This window comes from Alexandromys fortis, unplaced genomic scaffold (genome assembly GCF_014885135.2).
Source record: "Alexandromys fortis isolate MF-2015 unplaced genomic scaffold, M_Fortis_MF-2015_v1.1 scaffold_13, whole genome shotgun sequence".
NCBI classification, from domain to species: Eukaryota; Metazoa; Chordata; class Mammalia; order Rodentia; family Cricetidae; genus Alexandromys; species Alexandromys fortis.
In genome coordinates this window covers 12848073-12860848 of record NW_026067908.1, presented here as the reverse complement: position 1 = coordinate 12860848, position 12776 = coordinate 12848073, and the positions used below count along the sequence as shown (strand labels likewise).

At 44.9% G+C, this 12776-nt stretch overlaps 1 protein-coding gene across 7 annotated transcripts in view; it reads right to left on the bottom strand.

Annotated features, from left to right (window-relative positions):
• The window catches only part of Dock7 (dedicator of cytokinesis 7), a 185533-nt gene extending 177048 nt beyond the window's left edge, over positions 1–8485 (bottom strand). For 6 of the 7 annotated variants that reach the window (XM_050136364.1, XM_050136365.1, XM_050136367.1 and 3 more), the window contains exon 1: positions 7634–8485. In XM_050136364.1, coding sequence (XP_049992321.1) covers positions 7634–8340 — 707 coding nt within the window. In that variant the 5' untranslated portion in view covers positions 8341–8485. Of the gene's footprint in view, positions 1–6190; positions 6283–7633 lie in introns of those variants that run through there. The other variant, XM_050136369.1, reaches the window with a different exon arrangement.
• Between the last annotated feature and the right edge of the window lie 4291 nt (positions 8486–12776).

Here is a 12776-nt window from a genome sequence, read left to right as displayed (position 1 = left end):
CACACAGTAATGTAAGATCATGGACATCATCCCATCACTACAGCAAGACACCAAAGTTTTCTTTGGACTCGCTTTCAGAAGTTCTAGTCCATGCCAACAGCCCCGTTCCTTTAGGCCCACAGTAGGTAACACTTCATGGGGTATGGACATGGCAGGGCAAACTTGGTCTTTAGATGACCACAAAGCAAAAGGAAAGAGGAATAGGTGAGGGCCCTTAAGTCAGTGCTATGCTTCTGATGCCCCAGCTCTTAAAAGTCCCATCAACTTCCCAAAAGCCACCTGGGACCACCTGTTACCATATTATGATCCAACTACAGAGCAAAATACACATACATAAGATTTTAAAGTTACTAACAGATGAAAAATAATAAACTTTTGTAACTCCCAGAAAATACAACTATATATGCAGAAATTATCAAAGAATCTACAGCCATTATCAACAAGAGTTTAGTGAGATATAGCTGGATATAAAATTGTTGGATACCTAAAAATAAACCTGACTAAAGACAAGCAAGGACCTCACAGAAAACCATGGAGCTTTTTTCTGTAATAACTGAAGAGAGAGGCTATGGATTGCAAACAGTATTAAAAGACTATCATTTTCCACCAAACTGATGTGTAAGTTCAATGTAACTCCAACACAAGTCTAACAGGGTATGGGTGGGAAGTTTTTTGGGTTTTTGCTTTTTATTTTAGAGGAGTGAGATATAATGTAAAATTTATATAGACTTTCAAAGGGCTAAATGAAAACAACATACTTAAAAAAAAAGAGAGAGAGGGACTAACCAGGTTACTAAATCCTGAAGGTAATAGAATTAAAATCCCTATGACTGGTTAAAAGACACCCAACCAGATCTACGGAACAAAATCAAGACTTTACAGTAGAGGTGGAAATTACAAGTCCATTCTGTTCCCATATTAAGTCAGGTGGAATACAAACTTCAGCTCAGGTTTGTGTAAATACAGGCAATGTCTGTCTCAGGATAAGGAGCAATTTCTTATCCAAGAGCCATAAGGTACTGGGGTTGAATTGAGTTCAGTTCGGAAAAATGTCTAGTGTGCAGGAAACCCTGGGTTTGATCTCCAACAGTCCATAAACTGGACAAAGTAGCCTGTAATCCCAGCCCTCAGGAGGTAGAGGCAGAAAGATCAGAAGTGCAGTCAGGTCATCATCTGCTATATAGGCCAAACTGGACTACATGGGATCCTGTCTCAAAAAGCAAGCAAGCAAACAAATATAAAGTAATAACCATAATAATATAAACATAAAACAACAAAAAAACACAAGGAGCATTAAAACTAAGAACTTACTTTTCAAGACTTCCTTAGAAAGAATGAGAAATAAGTCATAATGGGGTGTTATTATACAAATAATCAATAAACAATTAGTATACTGGCTGTATGCAAAGTTCCCACACAAAATCACAAAGGAAAATATGGACAGGGGATGGCCACAAAGATTTAAATAGGCAACTTAAACAAAACAAGGCATTCAAATGGTCAATAAACAAACAAAGCAGAGCTCAACTTCATTAATAATTCAGTAAATAAAAATTAAAACTTAACAATGCACTAACATCATGAATCCAAAACACCGATAAAACTGAAAAGCTTGGCAACACCGAGGAACAGCAACTATGGAAAGCAACACTGTAAGACTCGCCTAATAAACCCGGTGATAAATAAAATTGCTACAAATAACAACAAAATATCGCTCAACCAGGAATTGAGTAGTCCTTAGAGCAGAGGTTCTCAACTTGTGGGTCACGATCGATCCTTTGTGAGTCAGGTTGAAAGACCCTTTCATAGGGACAATCCTGCATTATCAGATATTTACATTATAATTCATAACAGTAGCAAAATTACAGTTATGAAGTAGCAATAAAATAATTTTATGATCAGAGGTCACCACAACCTGAGGAATTGTATTAAAGGGTTGTATCGTTAGGAAGGCTGAGAACCATAGCCCTTAAGGAACTTATGCATAGATGGGTCCCAGAATACACATTCTGTCTAATAGTCAAAAACTGCATCATGGCGTACTTATACAATAAAACACACTACAAAACCATAAAAATGAATGAACTTTAACTGCAATCATGAATGAACGACACAATAAAATTTTAGCAAAAGCAAGAGAATAAAGGAAAAAACATGCAACACAATACTGTTCAAATACCTTTAAAAGCGGAAAAGAAAACCATATTGCTTAGAAATGCATGCACAGGCCGGGCGGTGGTGGCGCACGCCTTTAATCCCAGCACTCAGGAGGCAGAGGCAGGTGGATCTCTGTGAGTTCGAGGCCAGCCTGGTCTACAAGAGCTAGGTCCAGGACAGGAACCAAAAGCTACGGAGAAACCCTGTCTCGAAAATCAAAAAAAAAAAAAAGAAAAAAAAAAAAGAAAAAAGAAATGCATGCACAGGTGATAAGAAGAAAACACAAAGCGAAGCAAAGTGCAAAGTGGGCTGGAATAATCTGAGAATGGGCAAGATCTGCCTTGTTTGTTTGAAATTTTTAAGTTATACTTTTACTATTTCTTTAGGAAGGGGTGCGTGCATGTACCAAGGCAGCAAGATGCTTAAAGAAAGATTTATCACAACAGCTGTGTTGGCACAACAGATAAAAGTACTTGCCACCAACCTGGGCCTGAGTTAGAACCCTGGGACCCACATGGTAGAAGGAGAGAACTGACTTCTGCAAGCTGTCCTCTGACCCCCACACGCATGACAGTACATAGCATGCACACACACATGACACACATACTAAATATATCTTCTATTTTTAAAAAATGAGGCATACAAAAAATTTTAAGTAATATAAATGACAAATGAAAACAAGCACAACAGAATAGTTACAGCTGTGGTTTATAGTACCATAGCTATAGTCATGGAAACACCGCTGACTGGAGAGCAAGGGGTAAACTAAAGAATGAGTCAACAAAAGAGACCAGATTACAGAGAACCCTAGGACACAAGGGAATGTCTGGACTCCCCACTGTCAGAAAACTGTATTCCTGATTAAAGCCTTGCCTTGAGGAGCCTGAGTAAGAGGGCGGAGAAACTGGGGCTGGGATTGCCTAGGGAGGTGTGGAAATAGGGCTGGACTGAGGAGGCAGGCAAACAATTCTTAAGTTTCAGCATCCGCATGGCACTAGATTTGAACAGTCAAGACCTGAGCTAGCAGTATCTATTGTTTGCTTTCTTGTTTCTTTTCTAAAAATTAGACTGAAAGATTTATTATTGTAACTGAAGTTTACTTGCTTTGTTACTTTATAGCAAGTCAAGGGGAGGAAGGAGGCAGATATCAGATACTGGAGAGGGGCACAGCTCCTGAAATCAGTGCTAAGGCAGGAGAAAGGGTCAAAAGTTAACTCCAGATCTACAACTCAGGAACACATAAACTAAGCTTGCTCATACAGCCTAAGCTTTCCTAAGAGAAAGCAGGAAGCAGTCATGACATTACCTGAGAGAACCGTGACTAGAAATGAAAAACCAATAATTGGTGGACAGTTAGGAAGTCCAAACAACTCAGTAGGTGTTTGTTTTGTACGGAGACAGGCATAGGAAGTTTTATGACAGAGAGCAAGATCTCTTAAAGGGGATAAAAATGTTAGAATGGAAAGGGAAAGTGTAGAGCCAAGATTCTCAAAAAGTGATCAGAAGTAGGCTTCAAGATTCCAATGGCACATGGGGCCATCATCCCAGCACAACTGTGGCTAAGGCAGGAAGATCAGGGTTCAAAGCCAGCCTGGAGACTGTCTCAGAGAGAGGGGAGAGGAATGTGGAGTAACTTCATCTGAAAGATGGTAATAAAAGGAAACTCGGTCCTAATCTCCCTCCAACACGTGGCTTAGAAGGTAGGAGGAGACTAGATTCTGAGCATTAAACATTGGTGAGCTAAGGGCTGACATGGAGGTCTGCAGTACAGAGTGCTGCCCGGGGTTCAACAAAAACTAAAAGGATTTGTGAGGATAAGGCGAACAAAAGATCTGGGAAGTCTATAAACCCAAAGAGAAAAGTGGGCAGCGCAATTAACAACACATGGAACTAAAACAAGACTGGGTCCACAAAAATCAGAACCACTAACACATGAGAGGTCACATTTTGGCTACTAAATAAGACTTACATTCAGGCCTCCCCCCAAAAATGTTTTCATTAATTATGCTTATTGGCAAAAATTATAGCCAATCAAAAGAGGAACAAGAAAATAAGCATAAAGTGGTGACATTAACAGTGGTGGTGGGGAGACTACCGTGAAAATATGCTGCAAAAAGAAAATACAAATAAAAATATCGTAACTGGCCAGGCAGTGGTGGCAGACTCTGCAATCCCAGTACTTGGGAGGCAGAGGCAAGTAGATTTCTGTGAGTTCGAGGCTAGCCTCGTCTACAAAGCAAGTTCCAGGACAGCCAGAGCTGTTACACAGGGAAACCCTGTCTCAAAAGAGAGAGAGAGAAAGAGAAAAAGAGAGAGAGAGAAAGTGTTTGAATGACAATTTAGGCAATGACATCTCATCTGGAAAAGAGAAACTATTATTAGCAAATAAAAATTAGCCACTGATTTTTAATTTTTTTAAAAAAAAAGCAGTAGCTAACATTTTTAATGCTCATGTTTCAAGGGTATTCATTCATTTAATTCTCCCACTAATTGTATGGGGGCTTTTGGAAACCAAAACAAGGAGACCTGATCAAACGTTCAGAACTGCCCAGCTATAATGAATGCAGTGTAGGCAGAGTTTCGACCTGTGCAATTTGGTCCCCAAATCAATATTCTTTACTATGTTGTTGTGCCTCTCTAGGTTATATGGATAAGAATCTAGTAAAAATGGGCACAAATGTCCATCCACCTAAATATCAAGTCACTGGATAAAATGGTCCAAATGAAATCCTATAGCATTAATCTACAAATAGTTAATCTTCATAAATGCATAGGCCTTGTCCTCCGAAAGGAGAGAGATCAGAGAAGAGGCAAATTCTTGACATGGACAAAATGCATTGTGCTTGGAAAGGCTGACCTGAGGTAAGCAGTCCAGTCAGGGATTCATGAATAAAGATCCCAGCCTCCAAAAATCAACAACACCCCATGCAGAGGGATGAAAAAAGATCTCAATGAGAAAAGCTGATCAGCACCGGTCTTCATAAAGATTTCTGGACCATCATGAGCCTTTTTTTCCTAATGTATCACAAGGCAGTAGGTTTTTACAGAGCAATGAATTTCATATATGCATACATTATGGAAAAGATTGTCACTTTGAAGAAAAGGTCCTAAGCCTCATTTCATAAAGACTGCAAAAATGAAATAGCTCTATTTACTAAGCAATTACTGCACACAAGGCTTCATTCTAAGCATCTGAGAGATACTGGTTTCTTTAACCTCATAGCAGCCCTCCGAGAAAAGTCCTAGAACTCTAACCATTTGCAGGGCCAGTGGGAATGGAGTCAAGAAACTGCTCAAGTCTATGCAAGGAGTGGCAGAGCCAGGCTGCCAACCCTGATCTATCCCCACACATTGTCCTGTTTCCACTGGCAGGAACTCAAAGGCACAGCTCTCAAGCCTTCCCAAGGATTACTTTTTTTTTTTTTTGGTTTTTCGAGACAGGGTTTTTCTGCGGTTTTGGCGCCTGTCCTGGAACTAGCTCTTGTAGACCAGGCTGGTCTCGAACTCACAGAGATCCGCCTGCTGCCTCTGCCTCCCGAGTGCTGGAATTAAAGGCGTGCGCCACCACCGCCCGGCTCCCAAGGATTACTTATGAAACTCGGTAACATGGAGGACAGTTCACTCCTAACAGCTAACTACTAATTACATTCAGCACTCTGTCCCTGGTTTGCTGTCCAATCTACTTGCGGATGATTCTGGACTCTAGATCCCCAGTCTCTCCTGTGTCTCAAACCAGCACCAAAAATCTAATGGATGTTTCCATTTAAATGACTTACAAGCCCTCAAAGTCAAGATGTCCAAACCTGCATCATTTCCATCCAGTAGTCCCTCCCACTCTTGGACGCATGGACCTCAGTGACCCCTTCCATTCTCCAGCGGGCTGCCCAGTTAGAGAGCTGCACGTCCCCCTTCCTCAACTTCCATGTCCAATCCATCCCTCACCATTGCCATGACTACCCAAGAGTCCCTCTTGTGAGGGCACATGCCCTTCATCCCCCTGTCTTGATTTTATACCTTTCGAGACTATCCTTACTTGTATTTGAGGCTGTTTTCCACAATGGTGTCTATTTTCTTTCTTGAGGCTAGTCCAGTTCCACCTGCTAACTCCATTCACAGACAAGAGGCATTGCCTTTATGTCATCCCTTACCCTCAAAGGTGTGCTTGCTGTATAAGACACACACTCTAGCTCTATTTAAAAGAAATGTACAAGATGTGTCCATTAATGGTATGCCTTCAGGCCCAAGAGCAATTGGGATTGGAAATAATAATATATAATAAATAATTATTCATTCCCAACCCCGATCACAAGTGTCTGGTGGCAGTATGGGTAATACGCTGTGTTAACAATGCGCTTTATACAAGACTGACCACTTAACATTCATGGTACTCTTATAAGCTAAGCACCACTATTTACCAACTTTCAGACGGGACAACTTTCAGCAAGGTCCCGATTTAGAAAACAACGCTCAGTATTTGACTTCACCTTAGTCTTCCAGCAGCACCCACGTTCCTACGAACTTATTTCACCTCTTAAGAAAAAAATGAAAAATATGTCTTAAAACTCAAAATTAAAAGGAGACATTTTACACCTGATCTTGGCCAAAGGCGAGATGCAAAATGAGATGTTAGTTTTAAATGGAAAAAAAAAAATCCCAAAACCCTTAATACTGTGGAGGTTCAGAAGCTAAAAATGCCTTTCTCTGACATATCCAAAAATTTTCTAGAAATGTCAACAGCTAAAAAGATTCAGAACCACAGAAATAAAATACAACTGCCAAAAGAATTCACTCGAATGTTGTCTTTCTTTAAATATGTCACTGAAAAAAGGTTTTACTGAAACAAGCAAACAAAAAAAAAAACTGCCTAGCGCCTTATCCATAAGAGCATACCATAGTTAAATGCTACAAATATTCTTTAATTTGTATCTGGACCCGGAGGTAAACTACTGGGAAACCGATCCTCGGTGGGTGGCTTACTCCTAGGACTTGAACGCTAGGCCCCTGCATAAAGCACAGTGCGGGTCGGGTCATCCATCTTTCCCTGAGGCGAGAGAAAGGGCGCCCACCCAGCCCACGGGGGGAAGTGGGGTGCCCCCGTGTCCCGCAGCCCGCAACTTTGCACTTGCGGCCTTAGTGTGCGTGTGCAGGCGCGGGTGCAGAGCCGGCGGTGCGGACGGGGCACCCGGGGTGCTGTCAGCGGCGGCGGCGGGTGCGGGCGTGAGCGCCGTGGCCTCCTCGCCAGTTCCTTTTGTTGGGGCGCCGGGAGCCGGGGCGTGGGCGTGGAGCGCCGGAGCGGACTCCACTGCGGACACAAAGAACCGCCGAGCTGGCTGCCGCACGCCCTGCGGGCCTGGCGAGGCGCGGGCTGCAGGCCCCGGACTGCGCCTGGCCAGGCCGGGGGGCCGCGCCACACCCACCCTCCCCCCCCACCCTCCCCCCCACCCCCCGAGACCCGGCCCGGTTCCCCGCCGCGTACCTGCTGATCTTCTGCGCGAAGGCGCGGCGCTCCGCCATGGCTGCGGCGGCGCGGGGCTGAGCGCGGGGCTGGGCGGCCTCCTTCCTCGCGCTCCCGCTCGCACTCCCTCCGTCCCTCCCTCCCTCCCGCGCGCTCGCCCGTCGGCTCTCCGGACCCCACCGCGAGGCTGGGCCGGCCGCGGGAGCCCGGAACGAGGGTACCGTAAAGCGCCGAGGAGGCGCGCACGAGGAACCGCTCTCCGCCCCCGCCCTCTCCCCCGCCTCCGCCCCGCGCGCCAATCCCGACTGGAGGTCGGGTTGGAAGGCGGCTGGGGCTGCCCGGAGCCGACGGGACGCGGGGCGTGGAAGCCGCTGCGGAGCCCGCGCTGTCTTGCCGCCGAACACTCGCGACAGGAAAGACCCAGGATGGGGCCGCGGCCGCCGAAAGCGCGGAGCTGGGCTTTCCCCCCCCCCAAAGGGGAGGTTAGGAAGTGGAAAGGCCTCGCGGCCCGGCCGGGAATGGCTGAACTCGGTTCCGGCAGCTCCCCACTCCCGGCAGTTTAAGACCTCGTGAGTGGGGTCTAGCCGGAGAAACAATAGCTCTTCTTTGTAGTAAGAACTCTCCCGCAGAGATGGTGTGGTAATCGCTGATTTGTGGTGCACAGCCAGGAATACAGTCATGGTTTTTCTTAATCTCCACTCCAGCTCTTTGAAGTAGATTACATCCATTTTAGAGAAAAAGAAATTGTCTCAGAGACTGTGACTAGCCTTTGGGTCACACGTGGCAAACTCTTCGCCTGAATGTAAGACCCAGAGCCCAGGCCTTAGAAGTCTCTGTGAGTCCATCACAGAAACTGGCGTCTGGTTTCATGTTTGTCCACACATTCATATCCTTCAGATGAGCTGTGTTGCCCACTCTTTTGATGTTCTAAAAATAATCTCTATCACTGAAACTGACCTCGTCCATTCTATCCTGATGCACTGATTACTGAAATTGTGGTGAAACTAAGAAAAATCCTCTGGCTTCTTGTAGCAGTTTTCCTCTTAAATGTTGGAAGAATTTAGTAAGCCTTATTTGCAGTTACTGTATGTTCCCTGTGTCTTAGTGGAGCATGTTCGATCCTGTTTCCCCTCTTTCACCGTAGGGAAAACCTGCATATTGAAGCCTGGTCCCTTGTCTGGTCACACAGAACCGAAACCCCCCGCATTACTGTCGGTCCCTAACTTCCTGTTTGTGCTCTAACCTGGGTTTGTGAAGCAGTACCCACTCCAGTAACACGATGCTTTGAAAACCACTGGTGTACTGGGAGGCTGGCCTATTCGGAGCAAGTATGTATTTAACGTCTACTTAAATACAGGTGTTCTCGAATAAACACTAACGGGAGTCAGACACAGTTCAGCTTTCGGAATGTTTGAGTCCATGGAGAAAGATGGCACAGCGGCTCAAAGAATTCCAACATGGCGATTAACGCTGTGTCTGACCTTTCCATTGACAGGAACCCAGTTGCGTTCTACTTCCTGGCCGTGGGACTTTGAGCCAACTATGTAAAGACGGGGAATAATTTTACCTACTTGAAACCATGTTGTGGAGATGCGGCGAATTGACAGTCTTAAGAGTGGCATCTGGGATGTGCTGGGCACCTATGCTAGCTGGTAAGCTTTCCTCACAGGTGGTCCCATTATCCATCCTCTACTTGACTTTGTCCTGGGTGCTTCATAGCCCCTGGATGGCCTGTCTGCTCTCGTGCTCAGGGCAGATGTTGTAGGCCTTTATCTCAGCTTGACAAACATCTTTTCAACCCTCTCTTAGAGACCGAGCACATTTTGCTTTGAATAGTTCTTTGTATACATGACTCACTGGTTGCCAAAGAGTCTAAAAGGCCATTGCATGCACTGTGAAGCTGACTGGAAACAGTTGAGTGGGAATGGGGCGAGCGGAGCCAAAATGTACGCTGGAGAAACGGAGTCTCTGAGGACCACGCCACACAGGAAGTTCAACCCTGACCTCGGGAAGACCTTTCAGTCACTGAAGGAGAGTGTGGGCTGGTACCCATATGCCTCAGGGTCTAATCTAAAGATAAGATACCTGGAGTTCAGCAGTGGAAATAAAAATCGAATTGCTGTGTTCGTACTTCCCACCACCCTTTATAGGAATGCACGCGGGTGTGCACATCTCAGGCCCCTGTACCCTTTACAGGAATGCATGCATATGTGCGCATCTCAGGCCCCTGGACTTTGAGGAGGTGGTTCCCTCACCCCTATTTTTAAGGGTGAGCCAAAGACCTATCCCTGCCCAATGAACCGGCCTCAGGGTAGGCACATGAATCAAGCCAAGACCATCAGGTCCATTTAGAACTAAAGTCCTTGCTGAACCTGGGACTTCTCAAGGTTAACGTCATCCTGGGCGCAGAGCCGCACAGAATAGAGAGAAGAGGAAAACACTGGCGATGAGCTCCTTAGGGCATGACATGAGCCTCGGACTTCGCTGGGGTTTCGTTTGTTTGGTGAGGATTTCTGTTTTGTTTTAAGCTATCTTGAGTTGGACTTTTGGTCATTTCGTCTTACCTGGCACAGGCCTTCATCCAATCAGTATGCATGCCCATCCCTGGAAGTACGATGTAATTAAAACCTATTTCTGTCCTCTGAGAGTGAGGCATCTGTTTGAAGAGGTAAATACTTAAGTACTTAGGAGGAGTGTTCAGTGGTGAGGCCGGGACACTTGAGGAAGCTGCTAGCACCAGTGTGAGCATTTGGAAATCACGGTGTTGTGTCTGGACCATTCCTGGTGTTTGAGGCACTGAGAAGTGAGCAGAGTTTAGCTCCTGCTTTAGCCTTTGCAGAAAGGCTGGCTGTAGTTCTGGAAGTGTCCATAGTCTGATCACTGGCCCGGCGTCAGGACCCAAGCTCCACACCAGCAGGAAGATGCTAGCAAAACAACTCAGCATGAGCCAAGACCAGTTTCCCGGAATCAAAATTGGTAGATCTCGGGGCAAGAAAGCCTCAGGACAATCTTTCCATTAGACACGCAGGTGTTCGAGAGGCCTCCAAGCAGAAGGCCTGGGGATATTGCAAGGGAAAGAAAGAGAAGTGGGAAAGTCCCACGAATTCCACACCCTGCCTTTTAATGCAGAACCAAGAAGGTTTAGGCATAGGGCATGCTCAGGGTTCTGAGACTACAGATGCCTCGTGAGATACAGTTACAACTTTGCAGGCAGAGTGTATTCTCTTTCAGCATCGGGTAGCATAAGGTTTAGTCCTTTTTCTCAGACTTGTCTTCACCCCATCCATACAATAAGATGAACATATATCACCCATCACTGAAAGCCCCTGTCGAGGCCACATAGGTGTGGCCCAGAGGAAGGGTTGACTGGAGCAGACACTTGTATGGTACACTGCAATCCCAAAGTACAAGTAGTGCTGGGCTCTCTATGCAAGCTGAAGATGTTTTTGCCTGCCCTTGTCCTTTCTCACACTGCCTTAACACCTAACAAATATAGTTTTGCAGGGCTCAACTTCAGGCCCTTAAACTTAGCCATATTTCACCACTAGTAACACCGATGTTTGCTCTACTGTTATACTACGTTACTAGGTTATTGCCTGTTTATCTCCACACTCCAGTCTTCAACATTGTATCTGCAGCAGCTAATGTGCTAGTTGATACATTGTAATCCTCTAAGTAAATAGTTTAGTTAAAAGGAGTCATGAACATATTTTCACATACTACTTTGATTTATGTTTTTCCCTTAAAAGGAATTAGATACATATTTATTAGGGATACATTGCCCAGAAGCTAAAATAGTGTCATGGAAACAGTGGAAAGCCCTTCTGGAACAATGTTGAGCTCTTACCACCATGGACAACTGAGGCTCTAGTCTGTCTCTAATGTGCTTGAGATAGACAATACACCCCAAATTGTCTATCCAAGGCCGGATGTGATGCTAATCACTTCTTGACCTTTTGGTGAACGACTTCCCCTGGAGACATTAAGTACCCACACACCACTCTGCACAAAGCTAAGAGATGTGTGTGCCTCGGGTAGGAAGCCAGACTGCATGAAAGGTGTCTGCTTGCAGCTAAAGTCAGATGAACTGTGAGGATGGAGTGTGGGTCATCAATAGTATGCAGTACAGATGATATCCTGGAAGTGACACAGATGTCACAACAGTCCTGACACATAAAACATGTGCTACCCTGAAGGTATAGAACCTGTGGTTCTGCTCCTTTACAGAGCTGGGAAACACCTGTCGTCTGCAGGCCCAGAAAACTGCGAAGGTTTCCCTATGAGCCCAAAGGCCTGAGAAGCAGGACAGCAGCAGATTGCTTCCCATCCACAGTCCATCAGCTTGGCTGGAAACATAGAGCCGATAATTCTGCTCTACACAAAGGGAGGTAGAATTGATGCCCGTTCAAAGGCGCTTAGACAGGAGATCTCACTTATCTAGAGGGTAATCTGTCCTGTTGTTCTCCCCAGGCCTCCCACAGTAGATGAACCCCAACTACACCAATAAGACAACTACATCAGTTTTCATTAATGTATGTGTCAGATTCACCCAGAAGCACCCTCACAAAAACATCCACAAGGACATTTGGCCAATATCCGGGCAGCCTTGATCCCACTCAAGTTGGCATATAAAATTAAACATCACGTATGGAGTTTGGCAACCCAAAGAAAACAGATATAAAATAAAAGACATTTTAGACAGCAAGTTCTAATTGCTGACTAAATATTAAACAGTATTAAGAATGATTTACTGGAGATTCCTCAAAAGGAAAAAAGACAACTAAAAATAGAACTGCTGTATGACCCAGCTATAACACTCCTGATTATATAGGTAAAATATTCTAAGTCAGTATACCATAGAGATATTGGCACATCCCCATTTTAACCTAACAGCCCACTGGCCTCAGTTTATTGCATTATAACTTACCATTTCCCACAAACTTTTAAATAAACCAGTCTAAAAGTGTCCTGCTTTGGATATATCCTCCGTTTCCTGTTGCTGCCTTGATTTATATGCTGCAAAGACCTGTGAATACGCAAACAGAAGGACATCCTTTCTTCTCTGCACATTGCTTACTGAATTATCTATGACTGAGAGAAGACCTGGCATTTACTCAAAAAATAATCCTACTTGGGCTTAAATTAATAGTTACAACTAGATGAC